The sequence below is a fragment of the Rhagoletis zephyria genome, unplaced genomic scaffold, assembly GCF_001687245.7.
Source record: "Rhagoletis zephyria isolate East Lansing unplaced genomic scaffold, Rhagoletis_zephyria_1.1 Rzeph_scaffold_00061, whole genome shotgun sequence".
In the NCBI taxonomy this organism is placed as follows: Eukaryota; Metazoa; Arthropoda; class Insecta; order Diptera; family Tephritidae; genus Rhagoletis; species Rhagoletis zephyria.
The window spans coordinates 601,700-623,832 of NW_016157145.1; the positions used below are offsets into that span (position 1 = coordinate 601,700).

Sequence of the window (22,133 nt, forward strand, 5' to 3'; positions counted from 1 at the left end):
TGAATAACCCCAAAATACTCGGAGTAACATTCGACAGCCTGCTCTCCTTCTCTGCGCACTCAACCGCTATTGTCAATAAAGTACAGAGCCGCAACAAGGTCCTCAAGTCGCTAGCCGGCAGTACTTGGGGCAAAGACAAAGAAACGTTGCTGGCAACATACAAGGCAATAGGCCGGCCGGTTTTGAATTACGCAGCGCCAGTGTGGTCGCCGGGGACTAGTAGGACGCAGTGGACGAAGCTACAGACTGTACAGAACACCGCACTTAGGACAGCGACAGGATGCCTCCTGATGTCGCCCGCACACATACATACATGTACATATATACATATGTATACACGCAACATAGTTTTGTATCGATTCGAACAATTTGATACAATCGAGCACTTGTACCTCACACGAATCATGCATGCATGTACGTACATACACACGCAACACACTTTAGTATCGATACGAAAAACAGTTTCGTTACCGCACAATATGTTGTGTTGTATTGATTCACTATGATGGTGCATATACGGAACATGCGAGTAACGAGATTATTATGTGAGTAACGATTCGGTACTTAGAGTCAGGGTGTGTATTCGTTACTCAGTAACGAAATTGTTAATTGTCATTGAGTAGGTATACCTATATGAATAATATATACATATTTCTAGAAAAACGAGATTATGTCCTTTTTTAAATCAAAATGTATGGTTTTCTTAAAAAAATACGTAATAAGTTATAAGATATCAGAACAACAATATTAAAACAAGTAATTTTTAAGCCAAAAACAAAACCGACTTCAATCTCATATACAAATTTAAGATTATCGTTAATTTCTTCACGCTCCAATTATCGGATCTAAACAAAATTAATATGGGACCACCCTTGAGGTACCACCTTTTCCGATGAAAAAAGAATTATCGAAATCGGGTAACGTGGTCCAAAGTTATGCGGTAACATACATAAACAAAAACAAAAAAAAATGTTCCGACGAACTGATAATTTTCTCCTTTTTTGAAGTCGGTTAAAAATAGTGAAAATTTGGAAAAAATCTATCTTTTAATATAGTTAATTAAGTAATTTTTAACCGACTTCCAAAAAAGGAGAAGCTTATCAGTTCGTCGGAATATTTTTTTTTGTGTATGTACCGCATAACTTTGGACCACGTTAACCGATTTCGATGATTCTTTTTCTATTGGAAAGTCCGGGTCTCACATGTGGTGTCATATTAATTTGGTTTAGATCCGATCATTCGATCATGAAAAAATTAACGGTACTTCTAAATTTTTATATAAGAAACATGCATTTATATTAAAAAATTGCTATAAGTTCGTTTTTTTAGTTTTCTCGAAATATGTGTACACTATATAAGTGTATACATAGATATACATATCAAATGAAAGAGGCTGAAAATTTCAAGTGGAATATTAGTTTAGGTACTAAAATTTAGGTCAACTCGCACACAGCCCTAATACATATTTCGCTTCTATTATTTAAATGTATTAATGTTTTCAGTCATTTACGAACTATACACGATCGATACAGAAATACATAAAAATCTCGTGCTTTTTGATTGGATTACTCAGAAAGGTTTTAAAAATGCAGTTTTGTAGCCCCTACAATAAAGTGCAAGTTTGACTTACCTTTGATATTTGTAAAATTTTTTTTGTTGAAGTTGTTGGCAATTTTCTCCATAAATGACTAACACCGTCAATAAAAAAATCCCAAAATATCAACTGTATGTCCTTGCTACTTCATACATGCACTTGATTGTGTTAAAACTACATGGGCTACAAAGCTGCATATTCAACGAAATCTAATGAAAAAGCTGGAAATTTGTATGAAAGTTTGTAATTTTTTTTTTTTAATATTGCACAAAGTTTAAATCTTGGATTTATACGTGGTTTGTTAAAGAATAAATTATATTTTTATAAAAAAAAACCAAATTGTATAATGAAAAATTAATAGTCAAAACTTTCCAATATATGGTTGGCGTATAATTGTGATGCATACCTCATTTAAAATATTTGTTTTTGAAAGGCATTATTTTGTTAATTTTATATTTTCTTTCCTTAAATATTTGTTCTGGGTTATTATACCCGTTTAACAAATAAACTATACAGATTTCTTTAACACTGACTAGTCTTCATAACTTTATTCATTACCTTATTGCAGCAAACTGAAATAAATAAATAACGCAGTAGCAAGCATCAACAATATCGTTGATATAATTACATATGTACATGTGTTCATAAGCACATAATTAGCAGAACCCAAATACCAAAAATCAACAGCTCTATGAAAATACTCAAGAACTTGCAAGCACAGTACACTACTTGCGGATATAATTTTCGATTGCAAAGCAAACACTACTTTTCTTGCTATTGATCGGTTTTTTACTCTCGCATACTCCAAGCGGTTTGTGTTTGCCCGCACTCTACAAGAGAATGGAGAGATAAAGAGAGTAAGTAATTGCGATGCTAATAAATGTCTTGTTGGACGACTCAAATGTATCCGTGCAGTGTTTTAATAAGAATCTCCTTCAGCAGGGAAATTTGGACGTGGGTCCGTAATCCATCCTGCCTGAACGAAGCGAGCTGCAGCAGCAGTGACAGCCAGAACACGGCACTTAGGACAGCGAAAGGATGCCTCCTGATGTCGCCGCAACACCACCTGCGCGAGGAGGCCCACATGCTCACAGTTATGGAGCATACATGCTGCTTTGCAGGCAGTTCCTGGTTGGGAGCCACAGATGTGGCCACCCAAACAGGCAACTCCTTGCAGAAGAGCCTTCGCCCAGGCACGTCAGGAGGCATCTATACGAACTGACGGACGAAGTCGACAGCCTATCGACAGGCCTTGAACGGCATTCAGAGGGAGGCAGTCTCGAGTTATGTAGACTCCCGACTTGTGAATGTCGTTCTGAGCACGCAACCACCAGACGTGGACGAGACAGAACTTCGTCTGCCTCGGGAGACTGGGACCACAATAGCCCAACTGCGCTCTGGTTACTGGAGCAAGCTGAGCTCATACCTGAGCAGACTAAGCGCAGATATCCCAAATGAATGCCCGGCATGCGGAGAGTCGCCCCATGGCTCACAGCATCTCTTCGCATGCCCTCTAAACCCCACCACGCTAACGCCCCTGTCCCTATGGACAGACCCCGTCGAAGCCGCACGCTTCCTAGGGCTGCCGTTAGTGGAGCTTGACGACAACGACTGAGGGACTAACCGATCTGGGCGGGGTTGTTGTAGCCGCTACAACAACAACAAGAAACAGTGACAACTCTGCGGAACTTACGGTCACCAAGGCCTTTCCAATCAGCTTTGGGAAAGTTGATATAGGTCCGGTGTTCCGCGGTAGCAAAGTCGGTTGGTTTATCGATCGAGATGACTATGGGCAGATGGTCTGATGCCAAGGTCAGCATAGGTCGCCATGATACGCTGTTTATCAGACCAGCGCTGACTATTGTTAGGTCTGGCGAGCTGCAGCAGCTGCCCATAATCCTGGTGGGTGCGTGATTGTTCATTGTGTAGAATGTCGAATCGTCTATCTGCTCAGCCAATTGTGTTCCCCTACGATCGTTTGACAGGCTTGAATACCAAAGATCCTGGTGCGCATTGAAGTCACCAACTACCATACGGTTTTCACCTCTGAGGAGCGCACCTATTTCAGGGTGATATCCTGCCGGGCAGCTGGTGGCAGGGGGTATATATATATTAAATATTTCAAGCTCAACATCGCCTGACCGGATAGCAATTCTCTGACATTCTAAGATGGTATCCGTGCGGTCGACGTCTGCTTCGATAAGACGATACTGCACAATGTGGTGCGTGATGAACGCTAGGCCTCCACCATTATCTCGCTCGCGATCTCGACGATGCACGTTGTATCCGGCGCAATTTAAAAGTGTTGAATTGCCGTGCAGATTTGTCAATTGGACCGCAGCTATTAATATTGCGTGCCGATCCATGAAGACCGTTATCTCCTCGATCTTGCTCTGAAGTCCGTTACAGTTGAATTGTAAAATCTTCGTGTGCCTAGGGAGACTTATTGGAATGTGGGGTGTTAGTGATGTGTGTTGTCGTGCCGCCACATGCTGTGCTTGCTGCTGCTGAGGCTGATGCCCTGTGGTGTTAGTGGGCGGCGTCGCAGTTGGGGGTTGCGACCGAGCCAGCATGGGCCCTCATAGTATCTCGTCCAATCTCGTGTGGTGCGCAGTCTTAAGCATTCCCTAAAGTGACACCAGCCAAGGCAGGCGTTGCACTGGACTGATGTCACATTATGGACTGACACACCGTGCAGATTGTCTGAGGAACTAGGAGTTGTTGGCGGTGGCGTGTGGGTGGTGGTGCAGTTGTATCTGTAGTGTGGTCTGTTGTGTCTGTGGTATTGTCTATTATATTGTGTTGTGGTGCGGTTATTTTTGTGTTGAGTTGCTCAGGCGGACTCTGTTGTGCCGTGGAGGCAGCTCGATTCGCTCAGCAAGGGGCCATGTACGCAGTGGTCCATTGCCTGTGAGTCGTGAGGCCTGATCAAACTCGGAGATGGCTCCACCCATTGCAGGTATTACATCTGACGGAGGTGGAGTTGTGGTGTAATCGTCTCTGGCACACGCAGCTGGTATATGTTTCTGGTCCGGGGTTGGTTTGACTCAATGCCAGCCCTGAGCAGAAGTATGCGAAGAACAAGTAGCCCTGTGGGCGTACAACTTTTGAGGGACTTCGTCGACCTAGACGGGGTTAGATCGCCGAAACAACAGCCCTTGGTCGGGTAAAACCCGAGTCATTCCAGTACGTAGAACCGGCTCTCGTGGGAATGTCCGTCAGTTCGTAAATATGCCTTCTCACATGGCTCAGCGAGGGCTCCTATGCAAGCAGGTGGAATTCCTTGCAGAGCATTGTGTTGTGCTCCTTTATGGGGAGCATTTTCGCCTCGAAGTGTGGGTGGTGTTCTGGCGACATCAGAAGGCACCCGTCGCTGTCCGTAGTGCAGTATTTTGAGCAGTCTTTAGCTTCATCCACTGCGTCCTACTGGTCGCCGGCGACTACACTGGTGCTGCGTAATTTATAATCGGCCGGTCAATTGCCTTGTATGTTGCCAGCAACATTTCTTTGTCTTTGCCCCAGGTACTTCCGGCTAGCGACTTGAGGACCTTGTTGCGGCTCTGTACTTTGTTGACAATTGCGGTTGTGTGTGCTGTGAAGGAGAGCAGACTGTCGAATGTTACGTGAATACCTAGCGGTAGTCTGACCTCCTTCGTCCAGGTGGTAAATAAGTTCGCAGAGGATTTTGTAGGGGACAGGGTTAGTCTCCTAGTAGTGAAGAAGCGAGAAAGCTCGGAGAGATACCCGTTTGCTTTCGAGCACAATTCATCATCAACTCAACTTTAAAACAACTCAACTCTTTTTTGGCATTACGAATTACAACTAACTTCAGTTGAAATTGTATTGATGTTGCCAACCTAAAAAGTGAAGATTTGACAGATAAGTAAACAGCTGATGATTTTGTGCCGAAAAATTACAACAGAGTTTACTTAATGTTTACGAAAGGGATTTTTTTTTATAAATAAATAGGAAAATGGACATAAGCGTTGATTTATTGTACAACGATGAAAATGTTGGTCCCAAAACTGATGTGATGCGCATATGAAAAAGGCTTCGTGATCACTCGAATCCTTTGGAGCTTCCAAGCACCAAGTAAGAAAAATTGTAGTGACTATTGAACGGCATTTTAATAACGTTTTTTTGCAGATTCATAAGCTACTTTCGTTTAAATAAGGAGTATTTTGCTTTTTGCTAAACGAGATGGAGGAACATTTCCAGAAACGTGTGCGAGGAACGGCTGTACCTCCCATATTGAAATTATTATTATTGATTTTCTTATTCCCTTTGACTTCCGCCAGTCGGCAGCAATTTGAGTTATTCCCAGCTAGCTCCTAAGTAGGTCTGCAGCGTATCATTTGGATGTGCCGCAGATTGACTCGGGACCATGCAAACGCATTTGGGCTCCACGCTTTGCGAGATAGTCAGCCCTTTCGTTACCTTCAAACCCTTCATGTCCCTGAACCCTCCACAGCGTTACGCTGTTGTGGGCTCCCAGGTGGTTCAAGAGTTCACAAGCCTTGATGCCGTTTTAAAAGACTCTAAGGCCTTTAACGCTGCCGGAATATCCGACATAATATTTATTCTGGCCCCATTTGCCTTCTATGATGACAATCGCGAACATAGACTTCGATTGCAAAGACCTCCGCCTGGAATATGGTTGGGTACGAGCCATTGGCAGACTATTCTGAAAAGGTGCCACGTCCGTTTTTTTCCAAAGTTTGGTTTTTGATGCAGAATGGCTGGTAATACGAAACTAAATTGATTTTTCGTCTCTCCTGAACAATTAAAAAAAATGGACTTGGCACCTTTTCGCCCTTAGGTGACGATATATGGATGTTCGTATTGTATATTGGCAATAATAAGGGTAAACGTTTGTACTTAGGGATCAGTTATATTTACATGTTTGCGGCCGCCGTTATACGAACGCACCGGTGAAATATTCGTGTAAAAAAGGTTGCTAAAATGTTTGGACTATTACTCATTGTCCCGAAACCTACCAAAATCCAATCAAGCCTACCAACCTAGCAAATGGAAAAAAAGCCTACCAGTTTTGGTAGGAAAAAACGAAAAAGCCCATGTGTGGCAACACCGATTACATCCCAAATGACTGAAGAGGAGCAAAACTCATCAAAAATTGCATTCTATTCAAAAAGTGGAGTTGTGTCGATGGGACTCACGTTTGCGTCATTTCATAAAAAAAGAGATGCAACATCTTTATCTAAACAGGAAAGGCTACTACAGTTTAAACGTCATGATTGTAAATGAAAATATAAAAAGCAAATAATACTTTAAAAGAAAATGATCATGACATCTATTTCGATTTCAAGCTTTGCGTTTAAAAAATGGCTATCCGGTTTGTGGATGCTAGGCACGCGGGCGCAAATCACGATTCTTTTGTTTTTAAGGTAAACGATTTAAAAGTGCATTTGCAGAGAAACATACAGAGGAATTCCTGGATTTTAGGTGAGACTGGTCATTAGTATTCAATACAAAAATAAACTGTATAAAATAATTCTTAAAGGCTAAAGGTTACCCTCTACAAACTTTTTAATGACTCCTTTCCGCATGGCAGAAGCTGGTTCACCACAAGCTCGCTACAATACAATACACTGCAACGCTCGAAATATTGTAGAACGGACGATTGGAATATTGAAAAGCCGATTTCGTTGTCTTTTATCTGTGCGTGGCTTAGATTATTCACCAGGAAAATCTACATAAATTGTGAACGCTTGCTACGATTTGCATAATATTTGTCAACACTTTCGCGTGGAACTTTCTGAAGAAATTGCAACCGCTTCAAGTACGGAACTAAGCAATGAAAACCTTAACATTGAAAGAGAAGACGAGGATGCCGCCAGAAGAAATCGCCAATTTACCATTTATTATTTTAGAATGTTTAACTCAACTTAACTCATATATCTTTATTTTTCACTGAATAGAGATTTACTCACTATTCAGTTAAAAATGAATAAATAACTACATTAACTCACTAAAAATTGTAGTGATCTTTATATAGTAATATTCGCAATGTTCATTTGAAATATTTTTCGGAATTTTTTCTTTTTATAAAAGTAGAGCTCATTATCTAACAAAAACTATATTCTAAAAAATTATGAATTCTAAAAAATCAACGGAAATGTTTAGCCACTTGAAACTTGAACATTGTTAGACTAAAATTGAATGGGCTATAAAACTGTTTACTGAAAAAATTTCTAACACTTCTGAGAAAAAAGTTTGAAATTTGGCAGGCAATTTTTCGCATATTTTTGTAGTTTTCTACAAAGTTTTAAACAAGGGTTTATGTACACGGGTTTTGTTTGAGAAAGAACTGTATTTCAATTGAAAATTCCTACAAATTAAAAAATAAACATTAGTGGCAAACAATATCACTCTGAAATGGAGGTGCTATTGTATTGGTCAATACTGTACAACATATCTGTGAAGTTTCAAGAGTTTAACACGCAATTAAAAAAAGATAGCATGCAGAATATGGCAGCCATTTCGTAATTCTTGAAATTTTACGATTCTTTTTAATTTCATTCATTATATATACTTCAAAATATACATAACATGCACTGCTAAAAAATGGTAAGGTTTTTTTTTACAAACAAAACCGGTATATGTAATTTATTTAAATTATTGCAAAACCCACCACTTAGCAATTGATAACCTTGGGGTTTTGATGAATAATTATTTGAAGTCCTTTCGTGATTCGAACAATTTGTATCATTTCCGACTGTAAAGTTTAGCAAAAGGATCCCCGTGACATGCTGTGTCTGAAATCGCAAGTGAAGATTAACTAACAAAATGAACAAAACGCTCAGTATTTCGAGTATGGCTAACGCTCATATCTTTTTTCGGAAAAAACAGTATATTACTCAGGGTTGGGCATTTTTGCACTACCACTGAATTGCACTATCACTGTTTATTCACTGATAGTTAAAATGCAGAATTCATTATCACTGAAAATTTAGTGATAGTGAAAAACAAATTGCATTATCACTAAAACTTTAGTGATAGTTAGAAAAAACTCACAGAAGAGGCCTTCCCCTTCCACTGTTACCAGCATCGCGACCCGCGTTGAATACTTTCAGAGCTAGAGCGTTTCTGTCCATTCGAACGACATGACCTAGCCAGCGGAGCCGCTGAATTTTAATTCGCTGCACTATGTCTATATCGTTGTAAAGCTCATACAGCTCATCGTTAAATCGTCTCGGGTATTCGCCATTGCTAACGCGTAAAGGTCCGTAAATCTTGCGCAGAAACTTTCTCTCGAAAACTCCAAGAGGTGCTTCATCAGATGCTATCTTTGTCCATGCCTCCGCGCCATACACCATATTTAAAAACTTTTTTTTACTGTGAATTTAATATATTATCTACATATATAAAATAATAGCCGTTTCCATGATTGCACCTAACTCAAAAACTACTGGATAGATTTCAGTCAAATTTTCAGAGATTGTACCTTGCATATAAATATGGTCCTATTATAGGGTAGTTTAGTATAAACGAAAAAATAGTATCAAAAATTACACTCTAAGGAAGTAAGGTTAAATCTATAACATGTACATATATTATCTTTTTACATTTTGCTAACTCAGGTGTACAAAATTATGGAATAAATGTAATAGGCCGAAATCTGTGGAAATAATAAAAACAGTTATACCTTCGAATCTGGTTAAGCCTTGCGTTACAAGATGGAACTCATTGTACAATTCGGTTCAGAAGTTAATAGAAGTCAAAAACAGATTAGGTGAACTATGCTATAAGCTGGAAATTTCTACTTTCAATGAGGAAGAAGTTGAGTATTTGGAAGAATATGCAAAGGAAATGCAACCTATCGCAGAAGGAAGTCGATAGTCCTTCAAAGAGAACAAAATATGTTCTTTGGTTACTTTATTCCAACTTTACTGTCCATCAAAATAAAAATGCGACGTTTAGCATCCGAAAACTTGAAATATTTGACGGAACTAATATTCAAATGCAATCAAAGCTAATGCAAAGGTTTGAAATATATTTTAGTTTAGTCACTCTGACTCTTGGGATGCAGTTATTGCAGCAATTCTCATTCCCGATATCAAACTAAAATTTTGCAAAACTTTGCTGGAAAGTGCTGATTCATACAGTCTAGAAGAAGTTCGGGATAAATCTAAAGAATATGCGATGGAGTTTAAAAGACAACCGGTATGGGAAGATAATAATTTACAGCCTTCGATAAGTGCTAATACATTATTTCTCGAATTCGATGAGGAGTTTATAGGTATTTGATTAAAAGAAACCAACGTGCAAAAGTTTTGTAAATAATTTGCTTTTTTAGATGAAAATCGGTATACATGTTGCCATGGCGGAGCTATAGCAACTGAAGTAGTTTTGTACCTGAATGACGAGGATAGGAGCATTGAAGCTTTGCATCGCTTTCTTACTATAAAAAAAATGTTTTTAAAATATAATACACCTCTTCCTTCATCTGCGCCAGGTGAAAGGCTTTTTTCCTTTGCTGGGATTGTCAATCGATCGACAAGGCAAAATCTTTCTGACCATAACTTTGAAATGTTAGTACTAAAAAGGCAAATAAAAAATGAATTATGTTTTTATATTTTTGAAGCGACGTACTATAATTAGAAGTCTCTTCTCAAGAATATTGTTTATATGAATATATTTCTTTTCACTGCTTCAGCTAATATAGTCTTACTTTATTCTTCAAGAAGAACTATGTCATAACAATAAAGCTTGTTTACAGCCAAAAGCAATGTTATTTTACTGAAAAATTTTAATTATCAATAAAGGTTTTCACTATCACTAAATATTAAGTGGTAGTGCAAATTGTTTTTCACTGTCACTAAGGGTTTAGTGATAGTGCAATTTGTTTTTAACTATCACTAAATGTTCAGTGATAGTGCATTTTTTTCACTATCACTAAAATTTTCAGTGATAATGGATTCTGCATTTTAACTATCACTGAATAGACAGTGGTAGTGAAAAGCGTATTGCATTCATTTTTTAGTGCATTGTGCCCAACCCTGATATTACTGCGCGAAAAATCCTGTTTCTCCATTTAAAAATAAAAGCATTTTTTACAGTACATTACAGAAACAGTTTTCCAATAAAATAAAGGAATTCCTAGTGTGGTACACATAATACTAGGTATTCCTTTATTGTACACCCCGAGACAAAATGGTATGTCTAACAAACATGTAAATCCAAATTTCTCTCTTTGTACAAAAATTAGAATTCGGAAAAGTGGCATATTCCAGTTTGAGTGTCTACAAAATATCGTTGAATTTTTATTTATTTTTTGCTGACGGCGTCACGTATTTTCTTCAGTACAAAGTTACTATTTTCGATAATTTGTTTCTTCAATCAACGCGAATTCTTAGTCCATTGAAACTTGCAATTGCCCAATGAAACTTGTTTGATGGCAACTCCGCGAGTTGTAATTTCGCCTGCAAAAAAAAAAATCTAAAATCAATGCGAATTTTAAGATAATTGAGTTATAAAACTGTATACACTTTTTTTTTAGTTCTGATTAAAAAATTAATGCTTTGGTGCAATTTTGTTAAAGTCTGTACTTTTTTTCTAATTTTCGTACAAAGATTTCAGTTTGGATTTATATGGTTGTTTTTATAGAACGAGCTACAGGTATACTTGTACATATGAAGTTAAGCTCCAACCGACCGAAAATGGGGTAATGGTTTAAACATTAAAAAAATTCAAAAATCAATGCGAACATTTAAGATAATTGAGCTATAGTTCTGATTAAAAAAATTAATGCTTTGATGCAATTTTGTTCAAATCTGTAGATTATTTTTTAATTTTCGTACAAAGATTTAAATTTGGATTTATATGGTTGTTTTTATAGAACGAGCTATACTTTTATAAAAAATTAATGAACATTAAACCAATAAAAGAAAAATTGTCAAATGCCGCACTCCTATTATTTTGACCACCCGTGTACTTGTACATATGCAGTTAAGGCCTAGTGTAAGCTCCAACCGACCCTAAATGGGGGTTTCAACATTAAGCCAAGATTTTGGGTGTCAGTTAAAAATCCTGAGTATGCTGTGTTTGTCTACTCGACTAGGCTCACGACTTGTCCAAACCTTAAACAAGTTTATTAACATTTTTTTAAGTTCCAACCAAGTGACAACTTACAAATTTTTCCTAGAAATGTTTATTAAAAATTTTGCAATCTCGATGAAACTTTGCCGGATTTTCATAATTTTTATTCAAAGTTTGAAACTTGGATTTGTATATTAAAAAAATAAACATTAAAAAAGACAAACAAAAAATAGCCAAAACTTACTAAAATGTCGCGTCCCTATTTATTTTGCCACCACTATACATGTGGATATTTGAATTTGATCTCAGTAACAAAGCGTTTTATTTCTATATTATAGATTTGTCATATTTTTGCAATATTTGTATCCTTAAGCATACAAAAATTTAATCATTTGAACCGAACTCATGAACCGGTTCTTGTAACGTTACAAGCTTTATCTGAGAGGTTCGAACCACTGAACCGAAGCACACCAATTTTTGGAGTTGTTTGCAGCCCTGTTGTTGTTGTTGTAGCGGCTACAACAACCCCGCCCAGGACGGTTGGTATCTCAGTCGTTGTCGTCAAGTTCCACTAACGGCAACCCTAGGAAGCGTGCAGCTTCTGTGGGGTTTGTCCACAGGGACAAGGCCGTTAGGGTTGTCGGGTTTTCCGGGCATGCGAAGAGATGTTTCGAGTCATGTGGGGTCTCTCCGCATGCCGGACACTCATTCGGCACATCCTCATTCAACCTACTCAAGTAGGAGTTCAACCTGCTGCAGTAGCAGCCCTGTTCTAGCGTCTTGAAATTTGCATTTTAACCTACTAAAATTAAATGAGCTACAAAACTCCATACCTAAAATTTTTCTGAAAATTCTGAATGAAAAGTTGAAAATTTTCGGGTGCAAATGTTATGGCGTTTTCGTTTCTACAAAAAATGTTGCCTGCTTATCACCCTCTTCTTAGTGTTTGTGCGTAGAGGGCAACGAGAAGGTTGCATTTTTCGATGGAAACGAAATCGGCATTAAAGTTTGTTGAATTTTCATAATTTTTGTACCAAGTTTGAAATATGGTTTTATGTGGCGCTGGTTAGGTAAAGTGCTAGACTTTTATAAAAAAATTATGAACATTAAATGAACAAAAGAAAAATAGCTAGTCAAAATGTCACTAAACTTAATCAGCTAACTACAAGTGTATATATATTTAGATATAGTACGTAGAACTTATTTATCTCACTTCTTTACCCTTAAACTTAATTTTATTCGATAGTCCACCTTTGGAGTTGATAAACACGATGCCAAAATGGAGGTTTTCGACACCACCACTAAAAGTGATAGTTTCAACATTTCAGAAGATACATTCCAAGAAAAAGAAATTGGTGTTCAAGAAAATGCCAATGTCCAGGAGGAAGACGAAAACTTCGAAACGGTTGCAGATGAGAAGAAATTCATTATTGAGTTTATTGAATTGTATCAGTCCTTACCGGCACTATGGGACGTAAAAAGCAAAGATTACAAAGATCGAGAATTGAAAGACATTCAATACCAAATTTTGCTTGCAAAATATAAAGAAAGATATCCCGATGCCGACAGACACGAGATGCGGAAAAAGATTAATACCCTCCGTTCCAGTTTTCGTCGACAGGCAAAACGACCATATCCACCAAATCTGTATTACTTTAATTCATTGAGTTTCCTCCTTAATATTGACGAGTCACTACAGAATGATTTTGAAGATAATACGCAGGTGAGTGCAAGAAAATAAAATGCTTAAAACTGAGATTTTTCCTTTAGACTATAGCTCTAAAATAAATTTCGAGCCTGCGCAATTTGAAAAGAAGATATCTTTTATTAACACTAAGTTAATATGCAGATTAATATTTACTGAAGTGTTACGATTATTTTTTTATATAAAAACTTGTGCTTGGGAATTGTTTGGGAATAGTATGGGACCACCTTCTCGAAAATCAATGACAATTTTTAGTGACTTGAAACTTTTTGCATTTCCACGAGTTCTGTATGAAATTAAAAATAATTTATTTTTGTGGTGGAACATTAACATGTTCTCAGTTTTTTAAAATAAATATGAAAAAAAATCAAATAAAGAACTTTTTAATCGGCGTGTTTTTCTTTACATGCATATGTACGTATCTGAGCTTAAAAGTTGTATGGAGCTCTAAGCGACAAACTTTATGTGCGTTTATGAATAGTTGTCGATAAAATCAAAATGACTTGTTTTGAAATGGAAATTGTCTATGATTGTTTTTTTTACACGTTAAGCGTAGGTGTATGTACTATATGCGTGTAAAAAAAACACAGTTAGTTTAATGACTTTTGCTAAGATTTTGAAATCAAAACTTATCGGGACAAATTCTATGGGTTTACGAAAGATTATTTTCTACTTGTTAGTCCATTTATAGAAACTTGGTATATTAAAAAGTTTTGAAATTTTTTCCACCTTTTAGTCTTGTTTGTATAAAATTTTGCATTGTATACTACGTTTACGCGTTTGTTCATTTCACTAACTCATTTCATAAAACGTACTTAAAAGCTGCACTTGTAATCAGCTAATTAAGCAACATTTTGATCGATTTGGAATATTTTTCTTTTGTTTATTTAACATCTAGCTCATTATATAACAAGCACCATATATAGCATTGACACATTAAGTTCAACTTTTGCCAAATAAAATGTATCTTTTGGCAAATAAATTTAATCTTTTGGCAAAAAAATTTAATCTTTTGGCAAACTTATTTAATCTTTTGACAAATAAAATTAATCTTTTGGCAAATAAATTTAATCTTTTGGCAAATAAATTTAACCTTGTGGCAAATAAAATTAATCTTTTGGCAAATAAATTTAATCTTTTGGCAAATAAAATTAAACTCTACTATAGTGTTTGAAAAAGTAAAAAATACACTAAAAAACTGCTGTCGCTGTGCTTGGAAAGCATTTTTTTTTTTAGCTTTTGACGCTTAGCTTTACTGCGCCAATATCAAGAGTTAACCTCCAGGATAGCTGAAAAGTGTTTTTTTGGTTTTTCTGTTCTGTTGATTTGACCAAGGCATAACAAGGTAGAAGTGATTTCGACATTTCTCTCTTTTGAACTGCGACTGAAATGTCAAATCTTAACCCTATAGTATTCAAAAAATTTTTTTTTTATATAAATTTTCAATTGTGAGCTGTGCGACTGATTTTAAATACATAATAAAATGAAAAGGAATTGCGAGCGGTGCGTTGTGTTAGTCAAGAGCCTGGACAAAAAACTTGTGCGTTATTTTAAACATTCGATTTGTCAAGTGAAGCGGCAACGGTGGGCAAATTGCTGCGATGTTTCATTAGAAGACTCTTCACGTGTGGTCGTGACTTTATTTGTAGCCCATCGCAGCCGAGTATTTCTAAGTGGACGCGTTTGGTCCCAGGTGCAGGATTTATCATACCGAATATGAATAGAAAATCTCCCTTTCATGTACATACATGGATAGGCCAAATTTCAAATGGTAGTCTGATAAAACCTAAACCAGTATTCCTTGTTGACATAAAGAAACTGAAAGTAATTTTTAATACATTTAATGGAAAGGAAATTTCGAATAGCAAAAATTTAATAGCTAAATTATTGAAGTTAAGTTCTGATGTAAATTTAGAAGAATCAAACTTTTTTAATGACTAATATACTTTAGAATTAAGTATTTCAATAAAAAAATAAATGCTCAAAAACATTGGGATAGTAAAAGCAAGAAAATTGTCAAAACGGTTTTATAAATGAGTGTGTTTGATTTAGTGTGTAATTTTGTGTAAGTATGCATTCCCATATTTACATTAAATCGAAAATTCAATAAATAAAATGAAGCTGATTCTAATGAGATTTTAAATATTTTCATATTTACAAAAACTTTCATTTCAAAGATGTTGAGTTTTATCAAATATGGTAAATGCATAACAAAGGGTTAATTTCTTTGTTTACATTTTTTGACATTACAGTCAGGTATGAGAGAGCTCGACTGAATTGTCACTTCTACCCTGTTGAATATGCCTTGGATTTGACTGCTCACTTTCAAACAGTTCTGTCAGAGCATGGTCTCAAATATTCGTCAAACTTTTTGGCGCATTTTATTTCAACCAAACCACGCATTATGGGCAAATGGGATAACAAAAACATCTAAAATGCTACAAATCTTGAACTCCCTTAATATATTTTCAAACCCAGGTACAAGAAAAATTTATGTACATACGCAAATATGTACATTAGGGTGCTCATCAAAAACGTTTTTTTTTTTTTGAAATTTCAAGACGACCCAAATTTTATTCGTTTTTATGAGAAATATTATTGCCTATTTGTATAGATATTTTAAAGGTCATTTAGAGGTCGCGATTTAGGTTAAAAAATACGGTTTTACGGTAGGTCAAAAAATACGGTTTTGTAGATTTATGAGTTTTTGAATGACTATTTTTGACTCGATTTCAAGGATCGAAGACATTTCTTAAATACGGCCTTGAATTTATATTGTTTATGTACCGGACTTTCAGATTTTTTGAGCAGTGTGGCGAAGTAATTCATCAATATTTATTCAAAATTGATATACATATACAATCGTTCTTTAGCAAAAAAGTGTTTTTTTTAGGAATTTTTGAGGAAAATGGGGCTGGCACCGCCCACTTATATGACATATGCGTATCTCATAAAGGTTGGTTATGAGTTCGTTCTCAGTTCGATATGCATACTGGATATCGAAAGGCATTTTCGAAGGTTCGCCACAATGTTTATTGGGAAGTTAATAAAAATTGTTTTCTGTATTTGCCAGAGTGTAAAATTGCACTGCTTCTCAATGCAATGCAGTATTTCTTCAATTTGGTCGTTTCCTAGCTTGATGGTTTTTTACTTCCAATAGGATTTTTAGTAGTTCTGAAATTGGAAATTTCTGAATTTGAAATACAAAATTTTCTGAATTAGAATTTTTTTCTGAATTTAAAATGGAAATTCTGAATTGGAATTGCAACTTTCTGAATTCATACTGGAAATTCTGCATTTGAATTTTAATTTTCTGAATTTGAAATGGAAATTCTGAAATTGACCTGTAATTTTCTGAATTTGAAATGGAAAAATGCAAATTCTTAATATTAAATGGAACTTCTGAACTTGAGTTGTAACTATCTGAATTTGAAATGGAATTTTTGAGTATGAATTGCAGCTTTCTGAACTAAAACTGAAAAAGGTGTAGATGCAAACATTGGCAAACTTGTGAAAATAATAAAAAATTATCATAATCGGCATGAATCCATATGGCTTTGTGAGTGTTGATTTTGACCGCGGTTAACCGTCGACCGCTTTTCGGTCGGTTACGGGCATTATAACTTAAAATGTATGTGGTAATTATTGTAGTGGATCTATTTCGGACGACAATTTTTGCTTTGCACATTTTAGCACTTTCTCGATTATCTAAGCTCTCTGCTTAATGGACCGTAACAGACAGGCGAATATTGAACACGCCATCCACAGCTTGTACATGCCAAAGGTCAAAATCAAAGTTCACGTGGTGTGTCTAGTTGAACAATATGTTAGCCTTTGACGGAATTTCTCCTCCGATGCATACATCGGACATTGTTGTCACGCAAAGGTAAGGGACCTGTAGTTTTACGCGATTCCGAACGGCGATTGTATTTTTAAGAGAAGCTGTGTTTTTTGTAAATCAAACTTTTATTATAGTAAATACTTTTACTGTACTTCAAAGTGGAAATTCTAAGTGAAGCCAAGTCCTTCTCCAATTGGCGGACTCCCTCTTCCTCTGCTACTACCAACGGGTTCCAAGCCATTGAAGCTCATCGGTACATCGTCGATGGTACTCGCCGTCGCCAATGCGCAAAGGTCTGCAAATCTTCAGCAAAATCTTTCTCTCGAATACCCCAAGAGCCGCCTCATCTGATGTTCTCATTGTCAATGCTACTGCGCCATATTCGTACGTCGAGAGAGGACTTCTGAATTGCCTACTCCCTCCAAAGTAGCACTTGTTGGCAAGAGTGATTTTGCGTTTGATTTTGATGCTAACATTATTATCGGTGTTAATTCTGGTTCCAAAGCAAAATATATTCTCTACCTTATCGAAATTATAAATGTCAACTGGCGAGTGCCAAGGCGCTGACTGTTTGTTTGATGACAGGATATACTTCGTCTTGTCCCCGTTTACCTCCGGTTTCGCCCTGTTTAGATCGGCGAAATCTCTTAAACATTGTTCGCTCATGGGACAGTATCTGCTCCGCACGCTTCTGCTCAGGGCTGGCATCGAGTCAAACCCTGGGTCAGAAACCTATACCGCTGCGCGCCCCACAGACTATTACACCATAACTCCACCTCAGTCAGGTGTAACTCCTACAACGGTGGATCCTGTCCAGGTCTCAGGACTCTCCGGCAATGAACCACGCCATTCGTGGCCGCATACTGCTCAAACCGAGCTGACTCCACGGCACACCAGAGTTCGCATGATCAACTCAACACAAATGCGACCACACCCAAACAAAACACAACAACGCTTGACCACACTACAGACAACACACACCCCACCAGAGCGCCGCCGCCAACAACTCTTAGTTCCTCGAACAATACAAGCAGCTCTCGCCGTGGTTGGTGTCACTTTAGGGCATGTTCAGGACTGCGCACCACGCGAGATTGGACGAGGAACTATATGGGCCCGTGTTTTGCTGCTCGGTCGCAAATCGCTACTGCAACGCCGCCCACCGCCACCATAGGGCAAGACCATACACAGCAGCCCACACAACAAAAGCACACGAAGATTTTACAATTCAACTGCAACGGACTTCAGAGTAAGATCGAGCAGATAACCGTCTTCATGTGGTTGTTTCAAAAATATTTATGTGCATTATTTCGGTGGAGTGCAATAAGGCCCGCCGAAATAACGCCCATGGGCGTTATTTCCATTTCGAAGGGGAAATAGCGCCCACCAATAAAAGGCAATAAAGTCCGCGGGCTTTATTTCCTTTGCGAATGAGCAATAATGGCCGTGGGCTTTATTTCCCAAAGAATAGGAAATAACGCCCCTTTCATATATTTCATAAAAAAGGAAATAAAGCCCGTGAGTAGTATTGTCTTTGGCTTTATTTTACTGAAACATTTCAATTATGTATACAGGCATACATTTGCATAAAAAAGAACGTATTGTTACTGATTTTTTAGCCTTCAATGCGATGTGCATATCTGTTCTCAGCGTCTTAGGTTTTTCAGTGGCGGCGGGAAAACGCGGATGGCCACGGCACGCGCAGCGTTGCCGAAATATTTCACTGAAAAATCGTCAATTTTCCCAAAAACTTTTTTGTTTACTTATTCTTTAGAACGTTCCTGATGATATGTTAACGTATATTTCAGGCGCATTCTGTTTATTCTGCCTGTATCTGTGTATCTGGAATGTATAAAGAAACGCAGCCATTATATTTTTTAAGCCGACTTCAAAAAAAGTAGGAGGTTATCAATTCATGGGAGTATTTTTTTTCTGTATGTTACTGCATAACTTTAGACCAGGGTTGTTGCGAATATTCGCATTCGCATTCGCAACCGCGGAACTTCCGCATTAATTTTAACATTCGCATTCGCTTTCGCATTCTCAAAAATCAATGCGGATCTTTTGCGAATGCGTTTATTGAAGAAGCCGAAAATTACAATTATTTTTTTTACGAGTTAAACTTGGCCAAATATTTTTTAATCCGAAATAAAAGTACTTTCCCAAGGCACACTGAACGGGTAGTATCAGTAGATCAGCTGATTTGATTTTTATTGTTATTTTTTCAAATTATTTGGTCTCGAAAATATAAAATTTTTAAAATTTTTTATCACAAAAATTCTAAATTGTTAAAATCTATTTGCATGTGAAACCTTTTTCCATACAAAATAAGCGATTGAATAACAGCTTTTGGAACGTTCGCCCAACTCAGCAGCACAACCGCTGATTACTGGGCCTTGCAAAGGATGGATCGATGCTTCTAGAAGCAAACAAATTTACTAAGAAATAAAGTTTCAACATATTTTTATTTTTTTTTAACAATTTTTTTTTTGTTTTTGTTGTTGGCCTTTGAATTTTAGATTATGAATCATTCTTAACAAGCTCGAGGCCCAGCAATTAAATAAAACGCAAATTTTCGTTCTATAGATATTTTAATTGTCGAGTGTAAGTTGTGTTTAACGTATGTTTGTAATAATTTAAAGTTAATAATATGTTATCGTGTTTGTATATTTACAGTCCTGAAGATGACCTCAGATTGAGGTCGAAATATCGACAATTAAAATATCTATAGAACGAAAATTTGCGTTTTATTTAATTGCTGGGCCTCGAGCTTTTTTTAACAATTTAAATTTTTTAATATTTTTTTTATTTCACATGGCACGCTTTGATTTAGAAGAAAAAATCAGAACAGTTTTTGACATTTTCGATACCAGTAGCAACAACAAAATACACGCAAATGTTGTTTTTGCTCTAATGCTACTACCTGTTTGATATGCCTTGCACTTTTCGGATAATAAACAAACCGCTTATTCAAATTAAACAAGTTTGGTATGCAATGAAAGAGGACTTAAATAGCTTTACAACTGAAATGTCTAAAAGAAGAAAGCCACACATTGAAAATTTCAATAAAAAATGTTAATTAATTACCATAGAACAAACATTGGGTTAGGTATGTATTTACATGAATAGTTTTAGCATTAAGTTATAAAAAAATATAAATAGAGGTGGTAGCCTTCATTCGTTATTTCTGTTTAAAAGCTATTTCAGTCATCTTTCATATGATACCAAATTTGTTTAATTTGGATAAGCTGTTTCTTATCTGGATAGGACGTTTATTTCGCAATAAAAATATTAGGCCAAATTTAACTCGAAAAAAATAACTGTTATTTTTGGTCCCTGGAATATTTTGCAAGTGCACAGACGTATATCTAACCAGTCACAGAAGAAAGTATTAAAAATGAGTTACAAAAACTAAAAACGAAAAACGCTGATGACGTGACAAATTCCGCGGGATTTTTTGCCCCTTATTCTAATTACCTTAAACGAGCAATTTTTATGTATATGTATATGTATCCATAAGTTTCTCGGCAACGGCTCTAACGTAGCAAAATGAAAAATCGTTTAAAATAGACTTTCGAAGTTGTATTTCTTCCAATTGTCAAAAACTTTTTATTTGTCACGGGGAAAATACCGTAAAAATTATTTGTATCGTGCGAATCTTTTTCTTCTGTTTTGGCGCTGCAACCGCCTAAGCGATTTTGGCCGAGTTCAGCAAAGCACGCCAGTCGTTTCTCCTCCGTGCCAACTGACGCCAATCGGAAACGCCAAGTGAAGTCAAGTCCTCCACCAGATCTTTCCATCGCAGTGGGTGGCCTCTCTCTTCCCCTGCTACCACCAGCGGGTTCGGAGTTGAATACTTTCAGAACTGGAGCGTCGGTGTCCATTCGAACGACATNAGTTTTAGCATTAAGTTATAAAAAAATATAAATAGAGGTGGTAGCCTTCATTCGTTATTTCTGTTTAAAAGCTATTTCAGTCATCTTTCATATGATACCAAATTTGTTTAATTTGGATAAGCTGTTTCTTATCTGGATAGGACGTTTATTTCGCAATAAAAATATTAGGCCAAATTTAACTCGAAAAAAATAACTGTTATTTTTGGTCCCTGGAATATTTTGCAAGTGCACAGACGTATATCTAACCAGTCACAGAAGAAAGTATTAAAAATGAGTTACAAAAACTAAAAACGAAAAACGCTGATGACGTGACAAATTCCGCGGGATTTTTTGCCCCTTATTCTAATTACCTTAAACGAGCAATTTTTATGTATATGTATATGTATCCATAAGTTTCTCGGCAACGGCTCTAACGTAGCAAAATGAAAAATCGTTTAAAATAGACTTTCGAAGTTGTATTTCTTCCAATTGTCAAAAACTTTTTATTTGTCACGGGGAAAATACCGTAAAAATTATTTGTATCGTGCGAATCTTTTTCTTCTGTTTTGGCGCTGCAACCGCCTAAGCGATTTTGGCCGAGTTCAGCAAAGCACGCCAGTCGTTTCTCCTCCGTGCCAACTGACGCCAATCGGAAACGCCAAGTGAAGTCAAGTCCTCCACCAGATCTTTCCATCGCAGTGGGTGGCCTCTCTCTTCCCCTGCTACCACCAGCGGGTTCGGAGTTGAATACTTTCAGAACTGGAGCGTCGGTGTCCATTCGAACGACATGACCAAGCCAGCGGAGCCGCTGTATTTTAATTCGCTGCACTATGTCCATATCGTTGAAAAGCTCATACAGCTCATCGTTCCATCGTCTGCGGTACTCGCCGTCGCCAACGCTTAAAGGCCCGTAAATCTTCCGCAAAATCTTTCTCTCAAACACTCCAAGAGCCGCCTCATCGGATGTTGTCATTGTCCATGCTTCTGCGCCATATACCAGCACGGGCATGATGAGTGACTTATAGAGCGTGGTTTTCGTACGTCGAGAGAGGACTTTACTCC

General features: G+C 37.1%; 1 protein-coding gene across 1 annotated transcript in view; it reads left to right on the forward strand.

Annotated features, from left to right (window-relative positions):
* Positions 1-22,133, forward strand: part of LOC108370035 (uncharacterized) — a 58,558-nt gene that overhangs the window by 9,837 nt on the left and 26,588 nt on the right. Inside the window, exon 4 of the mRNA XM_017625272.1 lies at positions 12,900-13,376. Within this exon, the coding sequence (XP_017480761.1) occupies positions 12,900-13,376 (477 nt within the window). The remainder of the gene's footprint in view (positions 1-12,899; positions 13,377-22,133) is intronic.